Source organism: Oryx dammah, unplaced genomic scaffold (assembly GCF_014754425.2).
Source record: "Oryx dammah isolate SB20612 unplaced genomic scaffold, SCBI_Odam_1.1 HiC_scaffold_27, whole genome shotgun sequence".
NCBI lineage: Eukaryota > Metazoa > Chordata > Mammalia > Artiodactyla > Bovidae > Oryx > Oryx dammah.
This window is the reverse complement of record NW_024070211.1, coordinates 15,580,689-15,598,023: the sequence shown is the minus strand read 5'-3', so window position 1 is coordinate 15,598,023 and position 17,335 is coordinate 15,580,689. Positions and strand designations below refer to the sequence as shown.

General features: G+C 46.8%; 1 protein-coding gene across 3 annotated transcripts in view; it reads left to right on the top strand.

The window, feature by feature from the left end:
• Positions 1-16,923, top strand: part of EIF4E2 (eukaryotic translation initiation factor 4E family member 2) — a 30,725-nt gene extending 13,802 nt beyond the window's left edge. The window contains exons 4-8 of one of the 3 annotated variants that reach the window (XM_040228096.1): positions 88-192; positions 1,735-1,887; positions 1,989-2,125; positions 9,090-9,168; positions 14,378-16,923. In XM_040228096.1, coding sequence (XP_040084030.1) covers positions 88-192; positions 1,735-1,887; positions 1,989-2,125; positions 9,090-9,135 — 441 coding nt within the window. In that variant the 3' untranslated portion in view covers positions 9,136-9,168; positions 14,378-16,923. Of the gene's footprint in view, positions 1-87; positions 193-1,734; positions 1,888-1,988; positions 2,126-3,851; positions 4,118-9,089; positions 9,169-14,377 lie in introns of those variants that run through there. The other 2 variants (XM_040228098.1, XM_040228095.1) reach the window with 2 other exon arrangements.
• The last annotated feature ends 412 nt before the right edge of the window (positions 16,924-17,335 follow it).

The window sequence follows — 17,335 nt, the reverse complement described above, 5'->3', positions numbered from 1 at the left end:
TCCGTGGTTATGCTCTTCTCTTAAATCTCACATTCGTGCAAAGAAAAAGAAAGCGCCTCTCTTGACTCTGCTGTGCTCTCTCTGCAGGTGGAGCAGTTCTGGAGGTTTTACAGCCACATGGTGCGTCCCGGGGACCTGACAGGCCACAGCGACTTCCATCTCTTCAAAGAAGGAATTAAACCCATGTGGGAGGTGAGAACTGAGAGCCTTAGACTGTTTTTCTGAGGAAGTTTTCTGTTTTTTGGGGGTTTTTTGTTTGTTTGGTTTGGGGGTTAGTGCCAGGTGTTGGTTAAAGTCTTCTTTGAAAGCTGTGTAGCAGTTTGGTATATCTTTGGAAATGGGAACTCTAGGAAAAAGCCCCGATTCCATTGTTTGTGTGGATGGTTTTCAAAGATTGTTTTCTCACTAACATGGTGTTATAGCAACATTGAAGGATTTTTTTTTTTTATTATTCTTCCCATAGACTGGTTTTATGTGTGTGTGATATATTACCATAGGATACATATGGTTAAAGTGAGTAAAAATAAGCTTAGGGGCAGTCACCAGAGACCCAGAGCTGAGCTCTGTGATCTCTTTGCTGTAGTCCATCTTCTTTATTCTGATGCCAGAGCATTCTTCCAGAAGACAAACATGATCACACACACACGTGCGGTGCTATGCTTAGTCATTAGTCACTCCGTCCTGTCTGACTCTGCGACCCCATGGACTGTAGCCCACCAGGATCCTCTGTCCACAGGGATTTTCCAGGCAAGAATACTGAAATGGGTAGCCATTCCTTCCTGCAGGGGATCTTCTTGACCCATGGATCGAACCCAGGTCTCCTGCATTGCAGGCTGATTCTCTACCATCTGAGCCACCAGGGAACGCCCGCCCCTGCCACACACAAACACACCTTAATTAAAAATCTTGTGCAGTCTTCTGCTGCCCACGTGATCTTACACCTAATTACCTCTCAGCGCTGCTGCCTGTCCTCTCGAGAGCCTCCCTTCAGTGTAGCTAGACCTTCCTCTGGGCGTCTCTGCCTCGCAGTCAGTGTTTGCACGGAGCCATGTCCTTCCCAGTGCCCACAGAGCCCTCCACCTAACTCCTGTGTCCCTTACAACCCAGCCGAAATGTTTTCCTTTTCCTGGGTGTTTCTGACTGTCTTGTTCTTCATAAACTTCCTGTATGTATCTCTGTTACAGCAGTACTTGTCAGACTATACTACTGTAATTAGTTTTCTTGTCTGTCTACTTCACTAGACTGGATCTGGGTAGAGATTGTGACTTCATGTCTGTATTTGGGGACATGGTGACACTTGATAAACTTTTAGCAAATGAAGTAAGGAATGATCTGTGTTTGAAATCTGACATTATTTCATTTTAATGTAGTTTTCAAAAAAGAGGGTTGGTTGGTTAGTTTGTTTTGGCCACACTGTATGGCTTATGGGATCTTCGTTCCCCAACAAGGGATTGAACCCAGACCCTGGCGCTGAAAGTGCTGAGCCTTAACCACTAGACCGCCAGGGAGTTCCCAAAAGAGGATTAGTTTAAAGGGTCTGTTTGGCTGTTCTTTAATGGCTGGTTGCAAGGATCCCCATCTTGTGTTTCTTTTTTCTCGTTTCTTCTGCCTGTAGTCCACATTTTTCTATAGAGTTGAATAGTTGGAAAACAGCAAGACTTCTCAGTGATCATGGATCCTTGGCCCTAATGCTTCGAGACCATATGTTAACTTTTAATACATTTTTTTTTACAGGATGATGCAAATAAAAATGGTGGAAAGTGGATAATCCGACTGCGGAAGGGCTTGGCCTCCCGCTGCTGGGAGAATCTCATCTTGGCTATGCTGGGGGAACAGTTCATGGTTGGGGAGGAGATCTGCGGGGCTGTGGTCTCTGTCCGCTTCCAGGTAAGCCGCCTCGCGGGCGGGGCTGCATTCACGCGTGCTACCTCTGCTTTTCTCACTGCCTCACCTTCCTTTGATGAATGCTTCTGTCGTCCCTCCTGTAGGAGGACATTATTTCCATATGGAATAAGACTGCCAGCGATCAAGCCACCACGGCCCGCATACGGGATACGCTTCGGCGAGTGCTTAACCTACCTCCCAACACCATTATGGAATACAAAACCCACACCGACAGCATCAAGTATGTGTTGTGGGGGATTGGGGGGCGGGTGTGGGGCGTGTCCCCGAGTTCAGCAAAAGTAGGTCCTTAGTCGGGTCCAGAGGAATATGGTCTTCCAGGAGACTGACTTAAAGAGAAGGGACAGACCAGTCTTCCCCCAGTGCTTCTGTCCACTCATAGCAGTTCTCTGCTGGTGCGGTTCTCTGCCTGCCTGCACCCTGGGTGCTCTGGATGAGAGATCCCTTGTGCAGAGTCCTAGCTGAACCACCTGGGCTTGCTGTATTCACACAGGCTGTCTTGTCTTTCGTTCACTAACCACTGTCTTAAAATGAAAGACAAAGTGATCTTTTTCTTGCAGTTTCTAAAATAATTTCACTGAACTGTGAGGCCCTCCTCCCTGTCTGTCCCTTACTCCACTTTTGCATGTCTTTTTAACTTGTTAGCTTCAGTCTGCTCTCTTTGTCCTGGGAAATTGACTTCTTTATAGGAATGATGACTCCATTTCCTTGTGTGCAGAGCTGAAGTTGAAGTGGAAGCAGAACAGTGTGTGTATGAGAGTAGACTCTAAGGGGAGCAGGATGCCAGAGGGGAAGTTAGCTCGGCAGTCTACCTGAGACTCAGGGGAGTGGAGCTGGACGTCCACAAGTGAGAATCACTGGCTGGGGTTGCTCCTTCAGTGACTGAAGATCATAAATAAACGCAGGGTGTTATAGACATGTTGTGGGGAGTGGCTATTAAGAGTTTTCTCACATGTGAAGGGAGAGCAAGCCAGCTAGGAGTCAGGACCTATAGAGGTAGTTCTGTCCTCTGACTCAGATACTAGTGCGTGCCTTTGAAGTCCCTGCCACTCTGCTTCACCGGTCCTATCGGAAAAGTGGGGGGTAAGAGTGCTTTACTGAGCAGGGTTGTTTGTGAGGCTTATTCAGTGTTTGTAATTAAAGGTCCTCAGATGGAGAATGCTCTCACAGGGTCAAGGATTATTGCTCTCATCATCGTTAGTAATAACATCATCACACTATTATTACAGGCATTATAGTAATGAGCCCAACGATGGCGCTCAGCAGGCAGATCGTTTGGGAATCTTTTCCCATGCATTTACAGATCATGTTGTGGGTGGAACTGGCTCATACCAGCTAAGCTCCAGTTTTTAACTGGGAATGCTGCCATAGGAGGTGGTCTGTCTGAAATGGCTGGGTGTGGCTCATCACAGCCACCATCAGTTATTAGCCATTATGACCCTGAGGACTTGCCTTGGCAGCCCTGGGTCAGCACTGTTTTTCTCTTGGCAGATTTTTCTTATTCTTTGTTCTGGAATACAGGTAGTTTCTGCCCTCCAGCCAGACTCAGTCTAGGCTGGAGAGAGCCACACCTGCTTTTCCTAGGACTCTTGTGTTTAGTATTCCCAAATGCCCCCATTCCCCTACCCCACCCCCAAGCAACCTTTTCACCTGGATAGGAAAGGGAAAGAGATATTTTTCAACTCCCCCCTCTCCACTGTTCTCCCTTTCAGATACCCCAAAGCAGCTCTTCCTGACTTCTGTAGCCATGTGTACAGGTCCATAGAGTCTAGGCTAGCCTTGGGGCTTGGTGCCTTAGTCTGCTGCTTGCTGCTTTATCAGAGGTCTGCCTAGTCCTCCAGCCCTGCAGCCACAGGGGCCAGAAACCCCTCCTTGACACCTAGATGCCACTTTCCCCTCGCGGCTCCCTCTTTCTCTCCCAACATGCCAACCTTTTGCACTTCCACTAGAATGCCAGGCAGGCTGGGCTCCCAAAGGCTCCTTTTTCAAAACCTCTGGAAGCCGCGGTTGAATGTGCCATGACCCTCTCCCTCTCTGGATGGCACCGTCATTGAAGCCGGCGTCATCGGAGTCTCTTGTTCTGTTGGTGTGCTACCTGGAAGATCCTTCCGTCCCGGACAAGAGGAACTGGAAGAGCATTTTCTGTTTTAAGAACAGGCTGACACGCAGCAGCTACAACAACAGCTGAGATCACTTAATAAATGGTGCTAAACTAGCTTGTCTCATGCTCTTGCTCTTTACGGTGCATCAGAGAAGTGGCCTTTCAGACTGACTGTCACCATAGTAAGGAATGGCACAGACTGCTCCGTGGAGGGCCGTCTGGGGAATGCAGCCTCATTTCCATAAGCCCATGGTATCACATCACATGGTATTTTGTTCCATCTCCACTGAGGTCCGACACTGAGGTGACATCTGCTCTCAGAAAGAGACCCCGGTTTTTTTGGTATTTAAGTTTCCACCAGTCATGCGGAGGACAGGAACAGAGTGATTTCTGATTTAGAATTCGGCTCAAAAGTCCATTAGGTTGGAAAGGGGGATCCTTGACCTTCGCTTGGCTGACTTCATTTGTCTTACTTCAAAGACATCTCTTGCTTGGAGGTAAAGCCTTGCTTCCATCTGTTTGCCGCTGTGTGTGTAGAGCTTCCTTGCTTTGTGTAAGTGGGCTTTCCTCACTGGCCAAAGCCTCCCAACTGCAAGCTCTCTGCCAGCCTTTCCCCTTCTGTTCTCCCCTTGGAGCCAGCTCATCTTCCTCTCTGAGCTCACCCTGCAGACACTTTGCAAAGTTCTAGCCCTTCCCTTTCCCCAGTCCCTAGGGTTGTCGTGCATCAGGACCTGGGGGTGGGGACGTGTCTTTGTCCTGTGTGACTTTGCTCCTTAGGACATCTGACCACAGCATGGCCCAGCCCCTCACGTGTTTTTGAGGCTCGGCATGTATGTGCTGCAACTTGGCCTTCAGGCCCCTAACCTGCATGGAGAAATCTAGCAAAGCTTAATGTGAATTTAGGTTTTCTTTAGAGCTTCCACCCAAACCATAAATAAACCACTTTTGCCCACGCTAGGCCAGGTGACCTGATAGCATCTATGAAGGTGGCTGTGGGCATAGCGTGGAGTTCTCCAAAGTGGCTGCGCTGCTCCAGTTTGGCAGTGACACCCTGAGCTGTGCCATCCTGACTGCCCATCTGTCTCCATGAGGCCTGGGATCCCATAGACCACACATCAGGACTAGCACACGGGCTGAGCATCCTGGAGGTGGCTCTGTCATTGCTGCTTTTTGTGATCACTTACCCCAGATTACTTAAAGTTCCTGAAAGATGGAGATGGTTGATGTGTGGAAACACATATTTTCTATGTTTTCAGTGTTTGTCAAAGAATGACGTTCTGTGGCCCTTTCCCTCTTGCCTTCCGCTGTGATGTCCACATGTATTGATCTTAATTTCAGCTAATATAGCTGGTCCAGAGGTTGAGCCTGATGCCACCTACCAGTGTAAGAGTTGATCGGAAAGCATCGAACTGACCTTGACCCCTCTGAGCCTTGCCACACCTGAATGGAAGCCAGGACTGTTCTGCTTTGTCCTTCCCCCGTGGCTGTCCCACAGGCGTGGCTGTGTTTGAGCCAAGGAACAGCAACTGCTTGGACTTGAGAATTGAAAGGACATGAGGAGGAAAGAGCCAATTCTTACTGTCTCCCACGTACTCTGAAGATGAGGGGTTCTGGAAATGGTGAGGAGAGTGTTCTAGGGGTGCTCAGCTTTCTCAGGCAGGTGTCCCTCCCCCTTGCTGTGTTGCCGTCCAGTCTCCAACGTTGTATTTCAAGTGTCTCGTTCCCCAGCCTTCCTTCATCACACTGCTTGTTGCCTTTTCCTGCTGCACTCCTTGCTAGCACCCCTTGCTGAGCTAAGAGGTGACCGCTGCCACTGCGCAAGGGGCATGGTGAACCGCTTTGCTGCAGAGGGAACACTGCTTGCTGCCTCACACCCTTGTTTACTGCTAACAGTCCCTTAAGGGTGCACAGGCCCACTGAGAAGTGGGAAAATGGTTAAATGAAGTGTTAGGTGTGTGGCTGAGGTTTCAGAGATTTGGGTCCTTGCAGGTGGACAGCCTCATAACACAGCCAGACTTGCACCCCAGAATCGTGGGACCACCAGGAGAAGAGTTGGGTCACAGGGCCGTATAAAACAGCAGTGTCTTTTGTGAGGAAATTCCTCTTTGGAATAGTCTGTTGAGTCCTTTTGTGCCTCTGGCCTGGGATGGGAGGGGGAAGACAGGGCCTGTTGCACTCGGTGGGCCACAGTGTTGGGAAGACTGACCAGGCCCCTCTGCACAGACAGCTGAGGGTAGGTGACTTGTCTTTATTCATTTGTTTTAGAGGAGAAATGGGTCAAATCATGGGGACTCCACCACATCTAGATTTCATTGTATTTAAATATTGAACTTGGTAGGCAGGGACCAACCATCCCTTCTCTAGCCACAGCTAAATCACAGCTGGGGGTGCTGCGTCACCCAGCATCATTGCTGGCTAGGCTTTGCTTTTGGGAAATGTCCCTCTACACTGATGTGCAAGGTAAAGCCCAGACCAGCAGGAGGCCCAACTCATTTGTGAGTGTGAGAGCCAGCTGAGGGCAAGGCTGTGAAGTGGGGCTGGGCCAGAGTAGGGGCAAATGCAGAGTTAAGGGATGAGATTTCTGCCCTTAGAATTTGCTCTCTGGTAAGCCAGCTGGTAAAAAGTGATCTTGAAAGGACTCATTGTTACCCTGTCATTTGAATCTGTTTAGAATTCCCTATAGGTTGTATTAGAATAATGGGAAAAAAATGTTTTTGGGAAACTCAGTTTACATGACAGATATAACATTTAACTTGTTCTTTGTTTACCTTTCAAAGAAACAAGTTTTAAAATTACATATATGCCTGGGATGCCAGGTGAAAAATAGCGAGAACATTCGCACCTAGTTTTAGGCGGTTGGTTTACTTAGTCAAGCATTGAGAACCAGTGATTGTACCAATGACTGTGAGCAGTGATTTTATCTCCACTGAATCCACCTGAGGAAATTTCTTTGCCCAGATTCTTCATGTTGAAGTTTTCCATGTATAGAATATACTGCTGAAGAAAATAGGAGGACAGTTTAATGCTAAACTGGATTAGAGGGGAACTCTGAAATCCCTATTTCTGTAAGTTCTTAACATAGAGAACTTCCGTTTGCACTAGTGTAGGCCTTTCTGGAAACTAAAGGATAAATGAGGTGAACCTTCAACACAGCCATGTAGTTTCTTGTTGACACCTAACTTGCTTAACTATAACTTAAACCTCACTCTTAGAATGAGAAGCGGGGTTTCCTGGGTCACTGCCTGGGTGTCAGATTTTGCTTTCTCTTTATCTTCATTTGGAGTGAAGAGTGAAATGACCTCCTGCCGTCACTGATGGACTCTCAAAGTTCATCGTGTTACCATCTCTCCAGAAAGAGCTGTGAAACATGTCTTTCCGTGGAAACTGAGTTTGTGAACTGACAAGACACATGCTTATTGGATGTTCTAAACGTTTTTCTTCCATTCAGTGAACATACATGTATCCGGATTTTGGCGATATTCTGAAGAAACCATTAACTGTGGATCAGTCTCTTGTTCTGAGAGCTACATCATTAACTTATAAGTGTTGCTCTTCAAAAGGGAAATAACTAATGAAACTGATGTGATGGTTGTGTGGAAGAATGAATTTATTGGGCCAGGTCTTTGTTTCATCCCTTCCTATTTGAAAAAAGAAGAAAAGCTATCAGTAGGAGACCTAGTGATGAAGTGTAGTTTAGTGGCCATAATATTAAACCTGTAGTGAGCAAATTGGAGAAGGCGATGGCATCCCACTCCAGTACTCTTGCCTGGAAAATCCCATGGACGGAAAAGCCTGGTAGGCTACAGTCCATGGGGTCACGAAGAGTCGGACACAACTGAGCGACCTCACTTTGACTTTTCATTTTCATGCATTGGAGAAGGAAATGGCAACCCACTCCAGTGTTCTTGCCTGGAGAATCCCAGGGACGGGAGAGCTTGGTGGGCTGTCGTCTATGGGGTCGCACAGAGTCGGACACGACTGAAGTGACTTAGCAGTAGCAGCAGCAGTGAGCAAATAATTTAGCATATTAAACCCTATATGTTGTTACCATGAATATTTCACCCCTTTAAGCCACAAATGGAATAATTGACGGTAAGGGATTTAGATTCGAAGGCACCAAATTACCCATTTTATGTATAATTCCCAGGGAAGTTTCCTGACACTTTGTCCCTAAGTGGCTGAAAAATGGCTCAGGTAAAAAGGAAGGATGTCAGCTCCTCTCAGAGAACTTGAGGTGGGTCAGGGCTTCGGAGGCACGAGGGAGCCTCTTTCTTCTGGTGTCTGGCCTGCGGCCACCAAGGCTCATTCTCTGTGGAACGTCATCCAAAAGACTGCCCTTCAGTCACATTCCTTATCCCTTCCTAGCTCCAGTTTCTTAATTTAGGTAATAAGCATTAAAGTTGTGCTGAGCTTTGGTCCTGGGGAATTTCAAAGGAGTTTGGTCCTTGGAAATGCTGTGGCACATAAAACTTTTTAAGATAATCGTTACTTGGGTATTACCAGAAACACATGGAACTTGACATGAATTGGGGATCTGAGTTGAAAAGGGTTAGAAGGTTTGAAGTATGGAAGCAGATGAAGCAGTCTTATTTCCTCACTGCGTCTTTGTATCAGCATCTTAATGCTGTTGGGTACCTGCCTTTACCCTCAGGGTGAGGCCTGATGGAGAAAAATCATTTCTGCCTCCTCTCCTCACATCCCCAAGACAGAAAGCGCTGCTGCCCCTCGCCTTGGTGAATAGGAAGTGTCTCCCATGGTGGGTGAACTTAATCTGACCTCCGTGGCCTCCCCAGTAGACTTGTGGAAGGAGTGGCTGGAAGGACGTGAAAGTCCTCTTGGGGACAGTGAGGGCCAGACAGGCAGTAGCACGAGCCAGAAGTGCCAGGTGCCCCTGAAAGGTGCCAGCCCCCCTGCTTAGCAGGAAAGTCCGGGCGAGGACCCTCGTTCCTGTGCTTCCCGGTTTCAGTGGGCCCCACCGGACCTTGAGGGTATCTGAATTGGGGTGTGGGGTTATCTTGTCTGCTCTCTTTGTTAAAAAGCCTCTGATCTGAATGTGCTGTTGTGTTTTTTGTCTCTGGTTTGCCAGGGCCTGGGAGGAGTTTCATGGCCTGGTGAACAGCAGCGGCCGCTGATCGGACGCTCCCCCTCTGTCTCTCACACTCAGGGTAGGGCCTCGTCTATCTTACTCCGTAACCCTGTGATGTCCCTCCCAGTCATAGGACCCTCCTCCCAAGGGCTTGCCCCTCCCCATCTGCCCCCAGGCTTATCTCTGCCAACACTGAGCCTGTGCCAGGCACCCACCGTCTTGGAGGGAAACACTGAGTCCAGAGCTGCTGACTTATCATCCTCCCTGGGTCATGTGTCTCCCAGTGAACCCCTGGGCAGGTCGATGAGCCTCACTGCACCTCTGCTGTCTGATCTGGAAAATGAGGTTTCACAGACTAACATCTCTGGTCTCTGGATCCTGACATTTCATGACTATAAATGGGCCAGAGGTGTTTTGTTTTTTTTTTTTTTTTTAAATTCCCAGACATGGCCATGTTTAAGCTATCTGGCAGTGTCCTGTGACTAACAGGGCAGTTCCTCTGGCCCCTGTATGACTTAGACGAGAGGTGTGTCTCGTTTGCTGGTGGTATTTGTCAGTTGTGAGGAAACAGTGATGGAACCTCCAAGTTTCAAAGGCTAAAGTGAATGGTAGGGGATGGGGGAGATTTCAGGGCTGTGTAGGAAGCATGGTTCCAGGTTATATTATGGCGAGACCAACACGTGTTTGCTGGCAGAGAGGGGCCCTGGGATAGCAAAGGCTGGGTCAGTGAACCATTCATTTTAAGAATATTTATATTTCAGTTAAGGGAGTTCCAAGTCCATGTCTGTCTCTTTAGCAGAAGGGATTGGATGAATTTATTCTGGATGAGAGGAATGGCTACAGGGACAGGGTCTGCATGTGCCTGGCCCAAAAGCACATCCCTGGACGTTAACTATCCCCACCCCCAGCCCCCTGACCCCATCCCTAAGAAATGGAGAATTTCTAAAATTGGAAAAGAACATGCCCGCTGTAGTAGTTGTTTCAGAATTCCGCTTCAGAACAGGAAGCAAGGGAGACTTTTTCAAGGAAAGGAGACCTGCCCTCTTCCCTAGATGAGCCAAAGAGAGTATGACCCTGTGAGGGACAGAGCAAGTGGCTGGGGTCTGAGGAACAGACAGTCCCGGAATTCCTGTACACTCACGCCACTCATCTTTTTTTCAAATAGTTTAATTCATTCATCACAGATTCAGTTTTTAGATGATAATGCTAGGTTTTCAGAATTGAAATTCAAAGGGATTCTCTGTAAAGTATACTCAATATAGAATTCTAAGATGGTGTCTAGTATATCAAAGAGGGATGAAAACGTATTAGTTTTAATACCAACATGTTGACTTGTAGGCTGGAAAATAGCAGACATTCAAAATACATCCATAAGTTAAATTTCCAGAGTCCTGGTGCGATACAGGACTTGCTTTAACAGCATTACCATATATAAAATTCCTTTTTTTTCCTGCTTTGAAGATCCCTAAAATTGGGATTCTTACACTGAATGTGATAAGAAAGGTTTTTGTCATAGTTTAATGGCAGTGTTTACCTCTCAAAGTACATAGAATGATGGTACCTTTAAAATTCAACAGCATCTTAGGTTCCATGGGAGGAGCATGGGATGGGGCTTTAAAATGAAGTTGAAAGAGACAAAAGAAAACTTGAAATTATTCCCTCTCCCTAGAGTTGGCACTAGATTCCCCAGGAAAAATACCTTTGAATTTTTTTTGAACAGTCATATTTGCATAATTGCCATTTTGTAGGCTCTTTGTTCTTTTTGTTGTCCCACCCCACCCCCATATCATTTTTATGGGGCAGACTTGAAGGGTGCATTCCTTCAATGGGTTAAGTATTATTCTTGAAGCACAGACTTGGGAGAATGAGAGGAGTATTCGAGTCTAAACAAAAAAACCCAGCTCACTTCCCTGTCACAACAGACTTGAGAAGGATTTTTTTTATTTCATGTTTTTTGATTTTACCTTAAAAGTGTTTAGCTGGGTGTTCCAAGAAGGTGCACATACCAGCTGCCGTTTCAGAGGCCCCCTAAGACTTTAGCCTTCTTGTCTTGCCTCCCTTTTCTCCCACCAAGTAAAAGGAATAAACTGCTAGTTAAATAATTCTTGAACCACAAATACTTGTCCTCAATTTATCTGCTGTTTTGTGCCATTCCATGTAGCTGCTGCTATTTTAGGACTGTGTCACGTGACCTCTATTAGTGTTACAAATAAGCATGGCACTGTTAACCATAGCTTCAGCAGAAGTCCCAGTTAGCTGCTGGGGGGATAGGGGTGGAGATTCTGGGGCCCTGTATGTCTAGACTGGCATGTGCAGAGCAGTGGTCTCTACTGATGGGGATTGAAGTTGATGTGGTCACTTGGCAGAGATGAGAGACTGAAGTTTATCCGAGTGAACCTAGGTGGTTTGCCGTTTGATTTACTATGCAGGGAGGGAGCGAGGAGGAAGCCAGAGCTGGCCTGGGCTGGGCAGGTGAATAGCCAGAGAATGTTTCCCTGAAGACCATGATGTAAAAAGTGTTATCATTTCCTTCTGAACACTCTTTTATATTATTGAAAACTACTGAAAAAACAAAACCAATAAACCTTCCCAATAGTCTGCCCATCAAAGGTGCCTGTAGGGTCTAACTTTCCAGTGCTCAGTCTTAATTGTCTAAATTTTAATTTGCTTTTAAAAGAACAGGAACCCATCTTTAGGGGGAAAACAAGTTGCTGTGGCCTCTGCCACTTCCTGTCTAACTTCTCCCTTCCTGTCTTCTCATCTCTCTCTGCCCTGCAGCCTGGGGTGAGGGACAGCTGAGGGTTAGTTCCCAGCTGCTTTGAGGTGAACACATTCCTCAGACTAAATCTGGCACTAGGCTGTTCTCAACCCACTCTTTTTTTTTAAACAAAGGCTGGACCTGAGGGGCCCACTGCCACCAGCCTGCTTCAGCCTGTCATCAGGAGCCTGTTGCCCACCCTCATTCCTCTCTGTTTTTCTTTTATATCAGATTCTGGAGGAAAAACAGCTTGATTCTCTTAGCTCTGTTACTCTGTTCCTCCCCATTTTTCTTTTGCAAGTAAACTTTTAAATGCTTCTGAGTTCTTAGAATTTCTGTGAAGAGATCTATGACAGTAGAATTAAGTATTACCTGTTTCTGAATGGGAACGTGTTGTAGAGCTCTTAGTTTACCTGCCACCCGAGAGAATTTGTTTCAGGCCCAGCTCCAGCACAGAACAAGAGTTCTCCTAGAAGATAAGATGCCCTGCTCACGGGGACGATTAATCCTGAGAATGCTCTGCTTTACATCACTAAAGAGCTGTGAAAGGACTAAGTCCAGATATTTGCCTGCCATCTCTCCCACTTCAAGACAGATCCTTCTCCCATAGTCAGAAAATTCTCTGATTCTGCCTTCCAGAAGTTCTGCCTTTCTGGTCTCCCTGTTGATTGACTTGTGATCCAGTTGATCTGTGGGGCTCTTCCCCACCCAGGGATCAAACCTGGGTCTTCTGCATTGCAGGAGGATTCTTTACCATCTGAGCCACCAGGTGGCCCATGGGGATCGAGATGGCATCAAAGGGAAAGAAGGAAGCCAAACAAATCCTTCCTTCCCAACCACTTCTTTGTTTTTAGAGGTGCTCTCCATCCTACAGCCCTCAGTATTGCAGCACGGTGTTCCTGGGGGCACTCAACTAGCACACCTCAGCGACTCCTGCTTTTCTGTCTTACTATCAGACGCCTCCTTCACTAGCTATCGGCGGCACCTCAGGGGAATCTGTCCTATTAGACGTTCCTTTAAAAAGATGATCACTCCACTAAGTTCTCTTTGTGTTCAGTCAACTCCTTAGATAGGAATCACTCAAATTCTAGTAGCATTGATCATGGAGCTGCATGGTCATGCGTGTCAGTTACAAAATTGCCAGTGGGCTTTTGAGATAGTATCAGTTTCTTCTCAGCCAGAGTTCACCCATGCCAGCTCCGGTTTCCCTCTCGGCATTCTTATCTGCAGTTACTTGTCTGTGTGGTGAGGGCTGTAAGTTACTGTCAGCCTGCCACCATCACAGGGGAGACTTGGTTAGCCATTGGCAGGAAGACACTGCTGTTTGGCTGGGCTGAGCGTATGTTTTCGTCAGTATTAACTCTCTCCAGTCCAGTTGCCAGATACCCAGACAATTGTAGCAATTCTCCGACAGGTCAATGAAAACCAAAGCTTCTAGAATGTGCCATTAAAATTAAATGGAGGAAAAAAATTAAATAAATAAAAAAATTAAATTAAATGGAGGAAATGATTCCAAAATCAGATGAATGAGAATTTATGTCTCAAAAGTTCGCACAAACTTAAGTCCGAAGCCTGGGGCCAGAGCAGTAGGTGCAGTGACTTTTAAAGCCCCTTCTAGCCCTGAGATTTTGGGATTAAAATGGCGAAGGTGTTGGATTTCTAGGCTGAAACAGGAGAGATTACTAGTGGGCAGCCAAACCTGTCTGCATCCCCTAGAAGGCAACTAAGAAGATATCTTGTTATCTGTTACATGCACATATGCACACACGTGCACACATGGATGTACATGCCAAGTTTTTAAAGTGAAGGGTGTCCAGATTTCACCTCCTGGAATATCCTTTTGTAAGCAGCTGTCAGTTTTGAACCAAGGGATTTTTGGTTGGTTTTTTTTTTTTTTTTTTTAGTATATAATACAAATCGATGATTCAGTTTTTTAAAAACATTTTCCGTGTGCATGTGTGTGTAAGAAAACAGAAAAAGAAGTTTCCCTTCCACTCTTTCTCCATTGGCCCAGTTTCTAAAGTCCCCTTCCCCTGCCAGCACATGCCCCAGGTAGCCACTGTTACTGGTTCCCATGGAGCCTTACAGCGTTTCAGTATGTATGGCTTAACTTGAGGCAAATAAAAACCTTATTTCCTCCACCCCTACTTACACAGTCTCGCGTCACGTGCACATGTGTTCTGCACCTTACCCTGTTGGTCTCTGGGAGAAAGGCTTCTTTTCAGAAGTCTCAGTAGACAGCTTCTTTCTCCCCTTTTAAAAGCTGCACAGTATCATTAATATTTAGTCCCTTGCTCACATGCATTTGGGTTGTTTCTGACCTCTAGCTAGTACAGACAGTTGAGCCCAAGCATTTGAAGGGACTTGTGGGGCAGATGGCCATGCTGGCATTAAATGAGCAAGGAAGGAAGATCCCAGGGTGTCAGGTGGGCCCCAGAGCTGCCGAGCTCAGTTTCCCCCTGTGTGTGTGTGTTGCCTGGAGATGACACTGTGTATTGAATGCTCTCTTTTCTCCCATTTTTTCTTTCAGGGACAATTCAAGCTTTCGAAATACAAAAATCACCTTGTGAGAGTACACAAGCTGGCAATAATCCTTTCCTGTGTGTGTGTGTTTGTCCGAAGCGGATGGGAGGCCTCCGGCTGGCCCCTCCATCTGCTCACCGAAGGGACGTCCCCGAGCCGCGTGCTCCCCTTTTGCACTCATTCCTGGAGGACGGATTCCGCTAGACACCCTCCAGCGTCGCTGACTTTATAAAGCGGAAAAAACGGAACACGTGACTTTGTAATAGACAGACTTTTTTTTTTTAACGGGGTTCTGTCGGGGGGAGTTCAGCCTTTTGTCTTGCTGTGTGCTGTCCAGGTGCCTCCCGGGCACTCTGTTGTGCTCGCCTCTGCTGTACGAAGGGGGTCGTGACCACGTGTACAAGCCAGAGCTGTCGACTGAGAGTGAGCAGTATTATGAATGTCTGTGCATCCAGGAAAAGCGTTTTGTTGGAGAGTCCCAGAATAGCTATAAACGCTCTCTTCTAGATCTGCCACTAAATTATTGGGACATTTTGTTTATTTCACACCCCTTGTCCCCCAAGGCCACCCTTTCAGAATGTGTGTTACTGATTGTGTAGTCTCCTTCCTTACGCCCTCCAGTCTTCCCTCCTGTGGGACTCTTTCCTTTTAGGCACTGCTGCACTTAGAATTGTAACCAGTGGGCCACACAGGTCTCACTTAGGCGGCTTAGAAGGTATGATTGTAAATTAAACTGCACCAAACTGCAGTTTGATGAGGAGCGAGGTTGTACTAGAGGTGCCAAGGGCAGGATTTGGAGCTGAGGGCAGTTTCTGACCCAGGTTCCCAGACGGGCAGGACCTGTTGTATCCAGCCTATTGCTGTGTGTTCTTGCATTCCCCTTGTGGAGGAAGGGAAGCAGAAATTGGCTGCTGCCAGGTGTTAACATGGTCAGTTCTGTGATCTCAAATCTGGGGCATCTGGAGAAAAGGTGACCGTGATGGACGGCTTTCTTTGCATGGCTCTGCCTGTCTGCAGTGGTAGAGAAATCTGCTGTCTGTCCTCATCACCTGGTAAATGTGTTAGCTGGTGTGTGCTCATCCAGGAAGCCCAACACAAACCTTGTGGGCTGTTGCAGGCAGGCTCTAAAAATGACCAGGCACACACCAGAGAAGCCGGGTGATCTGACTCCAGAAGGACTGAACTCAGAGAGGTCAGAGAACACCTAGAGTTGGACTAAGTACCAAGGACCAGTCCTCAGCAGCCTCCGAGGAGCGCCATCTTACTTGGCTCTTGTGAGCACAGATTGCAGTACCTTAAATTAAGGCCTCCCCTAAAACCTATCCTTGCAGGCCGGGGTCCTTGGCCACCTGGTCTCAGAGAAATCATAGAGTAACAGGCATTTCCTTCTGGTATTTATATTAACTCTTCCTACTTTCCAGCTCCTGAACACTCTCATTACCACTGTCTTGGGGTGCTTATTCCTAAAAGAACAGAGGCGTATGGGGCCAAAAGGGAGGTGCTTCCATTGCAGGTGAAGTTAGATCAGAGAAGGTCTAGCAGCGATTTAAACTCCAGGAGTATGAAGAATAAACTCTAGTGCCCAGACAGCTGTGAAGGGCTCAGACAAATACAGGAGCAACGTTGGCCCAAGCAGGGGACAAACGCTGCCTCCTGAGTTTAGACCCTAGGGAGGTCTTCACTTTTGCCTAAACTCAGATTTGCCATGAAAATCCCAAAGAGAGCGGACGTTTGGATTTGCCCTCTGGGCATCTACCTGACTGACTGTTAGCATGTGTGTGTGGGTGCATATGTTTGTTACATGTTCACAAGTGAAGGTTTTGTCAGATTGAGTACTTAGTTGTCCATATTTGTTTTTTTGGGGGGGGGCGGGGGGGTCTCGTTTTAATTTCTTAGTCTCTTGTGTTTTCTAGAGCTGCTGATGTCACTCCCTGTCCCCTGCCTTCTTCTTTGTCTTTGCAGTATTTGAAAGTTATTTTTTCCCCATCAAAAATATGCTGGCTAGAACAAGAGTTATTTCTGCTAGGCAGTGTCTTACCCTAGAACTCTCCAGATCTTCTGCCTAACAGCTTTAAATCAGAGATTTAAAGTGTCAGTTCTCCAAACCACCTGTTTTTCACACTAGCTTGCGAGGTCTTTTCAATTCCTAACAACTGAGACAGGACCCAGTTGCAGTTATGGTATCACCATTTCCAGAGAAAAAGGAAGAAAGGTGCACCAGGCATCTGCCAACCTAGCAGACGTGTTGGGTGGCTGCTGGAGGGGGGGCGTCCAGTGTGCCCAGGTGGACTGTTCCCAGGACCCCCAGAAACTGGCCCCATGCCTCGCCAGTGCTCTTCTCTTACCCTCCTGTTCATGTGTGTGTGTGTTTGCCCTGTGACATTGGCAGTGACAATTTTCCACCCAGAGAGACGCTTGTGGTCCACGAGGCTCCTAGAATGAATTTCCAAGTGTTTGCCAGTGGAGGAGCAGAGGCTGTGACAAGAGTGATTCAGTGTTGCACTTTCAGAGCAATTGTCTACTGCAGTAATAAATGGAAAATATCAGCAAGAACCTGGTTGTGGACTCTTTAATACAATGGAAAATGGGGATACTAGTGGTGTTTTGCTTCCTGCTTCTGCCCTTCAGCACGTGAGTCTTTGTTTTAAGCGCATTCCAGAACAAAATACGTGGAAGAGTCCAGATACTGCCAGTATCATTTACATGAATGTAATATCAGAAAGCTGTTCTCTAATTGACATTAATCATTTCCAAAACTTAATTTACATTTTTAATACCAAAATGTAGTTGTTAATTTTAATTCTGAATTTGGAATGAGGAGTGTTAGAATTCAAAGGTTTAGATTTGGAAGTAAGAAACCACCCTGGGTCTTAGCCTGGAATGTTTTATTTAGCCCAAAGGTGGGCATGTAGCGCATTCCAGTGGCCATTGCTCATGTGAAATACCAGGGGACAATGAAACAATG